Source organism: Oncorhynchus masou, chromosome 18 (genome assembly GCF_036934945.1).
Source record: "Oncorhynchus masou masou isolate Uvic2021 chromosome 18, UVic_Omas_1.1, whole genome shotgun sequence".
Lineage (NCBI taxonomy): Eukaryota > Metazoa > Chordata > Actinopteri > Salmoniformes > Salmonidae > Oncorhynchus > Oncorhynchus masou.
Window position 1 is genome coordinate 2,520,114 of NC_088229.1, and position 8,184 is coordinate 2,528,297.

Consider the following 8,184-nt stretch of genomic DNA (forward strand, 5'->3'; position numbering starts at 1 on the left):
TAGAGCATTGGACTAGTAACCCTCTCCAGAAAGATAGGGTAGCCTAGTGGTTAGAGCATTGGACTAGTAACCCTCTCCAGAAAGATAGGGTAGCCTAGTGGTTAGAGCATTGGACTAGTAACCCTCTCCAGAAAGATAGGGTAGCCTAGTGGTTAGAGCATTGGACTAGTAACCCTCTCCAGAAAGATGGGGTAGCCTAGTGGTTAGAGCATTGGACTAGTAACCCTCTCCAGAAAGATAGGGTAGCCTAGTGGTTAGAGCATTGGACGAGTCACCCTCTCCAGAAAGATAGGGTAGCCTAGTGGTTAGAGCATTGGACTAGTAACCCTCTCCAGAAAGATAGGGTAGCCTAGTGGTTAGAGCATTGGACTAGTCACCCTCTCCAGAAAGATAGGGTAGCCTAGTGGTTAGAGCATTGGACTAGTCACCCTCTCCAGAAAGATAGGGTAGCCTAGTGGTTAGAGCATTGGACTAGTCACCCTCTCCAGAAAGATAGGGTAGCCTAGTGGTTAGAGCATTGGACGAGTCACCCTCTCCAGAAAGGTAGGGTAGCCTAGTGGTTAGAGCATTGGACGAGTAACCCTCTCCAGAAAGATAGGGTAGCCTAGTGGTTAGAGCATTGGACTAGTAACCCTCTCCAGAAAGATAGGGTAGCCTAGTGGTTAGAGCATTGGACTAGTAACCCTCTCCAGAAAGATAGGGTAGCCTAGTGGTTAGAGCATTGGACTAGTAACCCTCTCCAGAAAGATAGGGTAGCCTAGTGGTTAGAGCATTGGACTAGTAACCCTCTCCAGAAAGATAGGGTAGCCTAGTGGTTAGAGCATTGGACTAGTAACCCTCTCCAGAAAGATAGGGTAGCCTAGTGGTTAGAGCATTGGACGAGTAACCCTCTCCAGAAAGATAGGGTAGCCTAGTGGTTAGAGCATTGGACTAGTAACCCTCTCCAGAAAGATACTTCTGCCATGGCAACCACCATATACTGTCTCTCTTCTCTCTCTCATATCCCTCTCTCTCTCTCATATCCCTCTCTCCCTCTCATATCCCTCTCTCCCTCTCATATCCCTCTCTTCTCTCTCTCTCCCTCTCATATCCCTATTCTCTCCCTCTCATATCCCTCTCTCCCTCTCATATCCCTCTCTTCTCTCTCTCTCCCTCTCATATCCCTATTCTCTCCCTCTCATATCCCTCTCTTCTCTCCCTCTCATATCCCGCTCATATCTCTCTCCCTCTCATATCCCTCTCTTCTCTCTCTCTCCCGCTCATATCCCTCTTCTCTCTCCCGCTCATATCCCTCTCTTCTCTCTCCTGCTCATATCCCTCTTCTCTCTCCAGAGTAAGCTGATAGCTGGGAAGATCATTCCTGCGATAGCGACCACCACATCAGCGGTCGTAGGTCTGGTCTGTCTGGAGCTCATCAAGATCGTTCAGGGACACAAGAAGGTGGAGTCGTTTAAGAACGGCTTCATGAACCTGGCTCTGCCGTTCTTCGGCTTCTCAGAACCCATCTCTGCTCCCAGCCACAAGGTACATGACCGGGGAGGCCTTCCCACCCCCCTGAACAAGACCAGACGACCCAATCATTTTGTCTAGAACCTTCTAGTCCATGGGTTACTGTTGGATGAGTTTTAATCAATACCTAGACAGTATCGATACCTAGACAGTATCAATACCTAGACAGTATCAATACCTAGACAGTATCAATACCTAGACAGTATCTACTGTTTCATCAATACCTAGACAGTATCAATACCTAGACAGTATCAATACCTAGACAGTATCAATACCTAGACAGTATCAATACCTAGACAGGATCAATACCTAGACAGTATCTACTGTTTCATCAATACCTAGACAGTATCAATACCTAGACAGTATCAATACCTAGACAGTATCAATACCTAGACAGTATCAATACCTAGACAGGATCAATACCTAGACAGGATCAATACCTAGACAGTATCAATACCTAGACAGGATCAATACCTAGACAGGATCAATACCTAGACAGTATCTACTGTTTCATCAATACCTAGACAGTATCAATACCTAGACAGTATCAATACCTAGACAGTATCAATACCTAGACAGTATCAATACCTAGACAGGATCAATACCTAGACAGGATCAATACCTAGACGGTATCGATACCTAGACAGTATCAATACCTAGACAGTATCAATACCTAGACAGTATCAATACCTAGACAGTATCAATACCTAGACAGTATCTACTGTTTCATCAATACCTAGACAGTATCAATACCTAGACAGTATCAATACCTAGACAGTATCAATACCTAGACAGTATCTACTGTTTCATCAATACCTAAACAGTATCGATACCTAGACAGTATCGATACCTAGACAGTATCGATACCTAGACAGTATCTACTGTTTAATCAATACCTAGACAGTATCAATACCTAGACAGGATCTACTGTTTAATCAATACCTAGACAGTATCGATACCTAGACAGTATCTACTGTTTAATCAATACCTAGACAGTATCGATACCTAGACAGTATCTACTGTTTAATCAATACCTAGACAGTATCAATACCTAGACAGTATCAATACCTAGACAGTATCAATACCTAGACAGTATCGATACCTAGACAGTATCTACTGTTTCATCAATACCTAGACAGTATCAATACCTAGACAGGATCAATACCTAGACAGTATCAATACCTAGACAGTATCAATACCTAGACAGTATCAATACCTAGACAGTATCAATACCTAGACAGTATCAATACCTAGACAGGATCAATACCTAGACAGTATCTACTGTTTCATCAATACCTAGACAGTATCAATACCTAGACAGTATCAATACCTAGACAGTATCAATACCTAGACAGTATCAATACCTAGACAGGATCAATACCTAGACAGTATCTACTGTTTCATCAATACCTAGACAGTATCAATACCTAGACAGTATCAATACCTAGACAGTATCAATACCTAGACAGTATCAATACCTAGACAGGATCAATACCTAGACAGTATCAATACCTAGACGGGATACTCCGTTTCATCAATACCTAGATTGTTCTGCTGTAGCAGACCGGCCAATCATTTAGTGTTGAAGCACTAACAGATATTCTCCCTTCATCTCTCCCTGTCTCTTTCTCTCCCTCCCCCTCTCTCTCTCTCTCTCCCCTCTCTCTCTCTCTCTCTCTCTCTCTCTCTCTCTCTCTCCCTCCCCCCGTCTCTCTCCATAGTACTATGAGATTGACTGGTCTCTGTGGGATCGTTTTGAGGTGAAGGGTCTGCAGGCCAATGGAGAGGAGATGACTCTCCGACAGTTCCTGGACTACTTCAAGGTACCCCTGACTTTCTGTGCTTAGGTGGACTTTCTCTTCCTCCTCCTCTCACCCTGCTGTCTCGATGCTCTTCCTCCTCTCACCCTGCTGTCTTGGTGCTCTTCCTCCTCCTCTCACCCTGCTGTCTCGGTGCTCTTCCTCCTCCTCTCACCCTGCTGTCTCGGTGCTCTTCCTCCTCTCACCCTGCTGTCTCGATGCTCTTCCTCCTCCTCTCACCCCGCTGTCTCGGTGCTCTTCCTCCTCCTCTCACCCCGCTGTCTCGGTGCTCTTCCTCCTCTCACCCTGCTGTCTCGATGCTCTTCCTCCTCTCACCCTGCTGTCTCGGTGCTCTTCCTCCTCCTCTCACCCTGCTGTCTCGGTGCTCTTCCTCCTCCTCTCACCCTGCTGTCTCGGTGCTCTTCCTCCTCCTCTCACCCCGCTGTCTCGGTGCTCTTCCTCCTCCTCTCACCCCGCTGTCTCGGTGCTCTTCCTCCTCCTCTCACCCCGCTGTCTCGGTGCTCTTCCTCCTCCTCTCACCCCGCTGTCTCGGTGCTCTTCCTCCTCTCACCCCGCTGTCTCGGTGCTCTTGCTCCTCCTCTCACCCCGCTGTCTCTGTGCTCTTGCTCCTCCTCTCACCCCGCTGTCTCTGTGCTCTTGCTCCTCCTCTCACCCCGCTGTCTCGGTGCTCTTCCTCCTCCTCTCACCCCGCTGTCTCGGTGCTCTTCCTCCTCCTCTCACCCCGCTGTCTCGGTGCTCTTCCTCCTCTCACCCCGCTGTCTCGGTGCTCTTGCTCCTCCTCTCACCCCGCTGTCTCTGTGCTCTTGCTCCTCCTCTCACCCCGCTGTCTCGGTGCTCTTGCTCCTCCTCTCACCCCGCTGTCTTGGTGCTCTTCCTCCTCCTCTCACCCCGCTGTCTCGGTGCTCTTCCTCCTCCTCTCACCCCGCTGTCTCGGTGCTCTTCCTCCTCCTCTCACCCCGCTGTCTCGGTGCTCTTCCTCTCACCCCGCTGTCTCGTTGCTCTTCCTCTCACCCCGCTGTCTCGGTGCTCTTCCTCCTCCTCTCACCCCGCTGTCTCGGTGCTCTTCCTCCTCCTCTCACCCCGCTGTCTCGGTGCTCTTCCTCCTCCTCTCACCCCGCTGTCTCGGTGCTCTTCCTCTCACCCCGCTGTCTCGTTGCTCTTCCTCTCACCCCGCTGTCTCGGTGCTCTTCCTCCTCCTCTCACCCCGCTGTCTCGGTGCTCTTCCTCCTCCTCTCACCCCGCTGTCTCGGTGCTCTTCCTCTCACCCCGCTGTCTCGTTGCTCTTCCTCTCACCCCGCTGTCTCGTTGCTCTTCCTCTCACCCCGCTGTCTCGGTGCTCTTCCTCTCACCCCGCTGTCTCGGTGCTCTTCCTCTCACCCCGCTGTCTCGGTGCTCTTCCTCTCACCCCGCTGTCTCGGTGCTCTTCCTCTCACCCCGCTGTCTCGGTGCTCTTCCTCTCACCCCGCTGTCTCGGTGCTCTTCCTCTCACCCCGCTGTCTCGGTGCTCTTCCTCTCACCCCGCTGTCTCGGTGCTCTTCCTCTCACCCCGCTGTCTCGGTGCTCTTCCTCTCACCCCGCTGTCTCGGTGCTCTTCCTCCTCACCCCATTGTCTCGATGCTCTTCCTCCTCTGTCTCCCCTGTAGAATGAGCATCAGTTGGAGATCACCATGCTGTCTCAGGGAGTCTCGATGCTCTACTCCTTCTTCATGCCTGCAGCTAAACTCAAGGAGAGGCTGCTGTTACCGTGAGTTCCGTGATTTGTGTTCAGAAATATGGGACTTCCTGCCTTGATTGAGATGAACGAATCAAATGTTTTATTGACAGTCAACAACAGGAAGGAGCAGAACTTAAAACATGACCATCTGAAGTTTCTCCGTTTACCGGAGATGGCTTGTTTAAAATGTTGAGTCGGTTCTCTCCCTTGCTCCCCTCTCCTCCTCCTCTGCAGGATGACAGAGATTGTGACCAAGGTTTCTAAGAAGAAGCTGGGGAAGCATGTGAAAGCCCTGGTGTTTGAGCTGTGCTGCAACGACCTGACTGACGAAGATGTGGAGGTTCCCTACGTCAGATACACCATCCGCTGAACCAACACACACACACACACACACCACCGGGGAATCACTGAGGGAGGAGAGAAGGCTTTGTATAAGTCACTTGGTTTAAATGGTTATTGGAGCACTGATTGATTGAGAGGATGAGTCCAAAATGGCACCCTATTCCCTATATAGTACACGACTTTCGACCACTCAAAGTACTGTATTGTATAGCGTGTCATTGGGGCTGGTGTTACCAGGCGCTGTGATGTGTTGAGGGATGAAGGAGTTTGTATATTGGACTTTTTAGACTTTCTGTGTATCTGCTTATTTTAATGCTATTAAGGGTTTAGTGTCTCTACCACTCTGGTTCCCTGTACCCTACCGCTCTGGTTCCCTGTACCCTACCGCTCTGGTTCCCTGTACCCTACCGCTCTGGTTCCCTGTACCCTACCGCTCTGGTTCCCTGTACCCTACCGCTCTGGTTCCCTGTTCCCTACCGCTCTGGTTCCCTGTACCCTACCGCTCTGGTTCCCTCTCCCTGTTCCCTACCGCTCTGGTTCCCTCTCCCTGTTCCCTACCGCTCTGGTTCCCTGTACCCTACCGCTCTGGTTCCCTGTACCCTACCGCTCTGGTTCCCTGTTCCCTACCGCTCTGGTTCCCTGTACCCTACCGCTCTGGTTCCCTGTACCCTACCGCTCTGGTTCCCTGTACCCTACCGCTCTGGTTCCCTGTTCCCTACCGCTCTGGTTCCCTGTACCCTACCGCTCTGGTTCCCTGTACCCTACCGCTCTGGTTCCCTGTACCCTACCGCTCTGGTTCCCTGTACCCTACCGCTCTGGTTCCCTGTACCCTACCGATCTGGTTCCCTCTCCCTGTTCCCAACCGCTCTGGTTCCCTCTCCCTGTTCCCAACCGCTCTGGTTCCCTGTTCCCAACCGCTCTGGTTCCCTGTACCCTACCGCTCTGGTTCCCTCTCCCTGTTCCCTACCGCTCTGGTTCCCTGTTCCCTACCGCTCTGGTTCCCTGTTCCCTACCGCTCTGGTTCCCTGTACCCTACCGCTCTGGTTCCCTGTACCCTACCGCTCTGGTTCCCTGTACCCTACCGCTCTGGTTCCCTGTACCCTACCGCTCTGGTTCCCTGTACCCTACCGCTCTGGTTCCCTGTACCCTACCGCTCTGGTTCCCTGTACCCTACCGCTCTGGTTCCCTCTCCCTGTTCCCAACCGCTCTGGTTCCCTGTACCCTACCGCTCTGGTTCCCTGTTCCCTACCGCTCTGGTTCCCTGTTCCCTACCGCTCTGGTTCCCTGTACCCTACCGCTCTGGTTCCCTCTCCCTGTTCCCTACCGCTCTGGCTCCCTCTCCCTGTACCCTACCGCTCTGGTTCCCTGTACCCTACCGCTCTGGTTCCCTGTTCCCTACCGCTCTGGTTCCCTGTTCCCTACCGCTCTGGTTCCCTGTTCCCTACCGCTCTGGTTCCCTGTACCCTACCGCTCTGGTTCCCTCTCCCTGTTCCCAACCGCTCTGGTTCCCTGTTCCCAACCGCTCTGGTTCCCTGTACCCTACCGCTCTGGTTCCCTCTCCCTGTTCCCTACCGCTCTGGTTCCCTGTTCCCTACCGCTTTGGTTCCCTGTACCCTACCGCTCTGGTTCCCTCTCCCTGTTCCCAACCGCTCTGGTTCCCTGTTCCCAACCGCTCTGGTTCCCTGTTCCCAACCGCTCTGGTTCCCTGTTCCCTACCGCTCTGGTTCCCTGTACCCTACCGCTCTGGTTCCCTGTACCCTACCGCTCTGGTTCCCTGTACCCTACCGCTCTGGTTCCCTGTACCCTACCGCTCTGGTTCCCTGTACCCTACCACTCTCTCTCTTCTCCCCTGTTGCTTTTTGCATTTTAAAACAAGTCATGACATGACTTGCCCCCCCAGGGTTGGTCCTATAACAGGTCTATGTGACTACTGCCTTCTATCGGGCTTTGAGGGAAAGGGGTCACATCACTTGAGCTTCTTTTTCCATTTGTTTCCTGTTTCCTTTCGGGATGGACTAGTCTGCAACTTTTAGGATCATCAGCGCTGTTTCCTGATTTGTTTGTGAACTCCAGTGACCCATGAGAGTGTTGGCAGAGTGGGAGGTGTAGTAGTTCTGGTATAGTTGTCATGGGAGCACTTTGTGATGAGTAGTGATGAATAAAGATGTAAAAACCTGGCGTGTCTCCTCTGTTCTGTTCGTTAACACACACACACACACAACTTCTACAAATATGGGACTTCCTGCCCTGGGTTTCTATTGCAGCGCTAGCCTGGTCCCAGATCTGTTTGTCCGGTCTTCATCCTCTAGCCTGGTCCCAGATCTGTTTGTCCTGTCTTCATCCTCTAGCCTGGTCCCAGATCTGTTTGTCCTCTCTTCATCCTCTAGCCTGGTCCCAGATCTGTTTGTCCTCTCTTCATCCTCTAGCCTGGTCCCAGATCTGTTTATCCTCTCTTCATCCTCTAGCCTGGTCCCAGATCTGTTTGTCCTCTCTTCATCCTCTAGCCTGGTCCCAGATCTGTTTGTATTGTCTTCATCCTCTAGCCTGGTCCCAGATCTGTTTGTCCTGTCTTCATCCTCTAGCCTGGTCCCAGATCTGTTTGTATTGTCTTCATCCTCTAGCCTGGTCCCAGATCTGTTTGTCCGGTCTTCATCCTCTAGCCTGGTCCCAGATCTGTTTGTCCTGTCTTCATCCTCTAGCCTGGTCCCAGATCTGTTTGTCCGGTCTTCATTCTCTAGCCTGGTCCCAGATCTGTTTGTCCTCTCTTCATCCTCTAGCCTGGTCCCAGATCTGTTTGTC

The 8,184-nt window shown here is 51.5% G+C and overlaps 1 protein-coding gene across 5 annotated transcripts in view; it reads left to right on the forward strand.

The window, feature by feature from the left end:
• LOC135503837 (ubiquitin-like modifier-activating enzyme 1) overlaps window positions 1–7,562 on the forward strand; it is a 58,388-nt gene extending 50,826 nt beyond the window's left edge. For 4 of the 5 annotated variants that reach the window (XM_064921989.1, XM_064921988.1, XM_064921987.1 and 1 more), the window contains 4 exons: window positions 1,333–1,524; window positions 3,231–3,332; window positions 4,973–5,073; window positions 5,278–7,562. In XM_064921989.1, coding sequence (XP_064778061.1) covers window positions 1,333–1,524; window positions 3,231–3,332; window positions 4,973–5,073; window positions 5,278–5,413 — 531 coding nt within the window. In that variant the 3' untranslated portion in view covers window positions 5,414–7,562. Of the gene's footprint in view, window positions 1–1,332; window positions 1,525–3,230; window positions 3,333–4,972; window positions 5,074–5,277 lie in introns of those variants that run through there. The other variant, XM_064921991.1, reaches the window with a different exon arrangement.
• The last annotated feature ends 622 nt before the right edge of the window (window positions 7,563–8,184 follow it).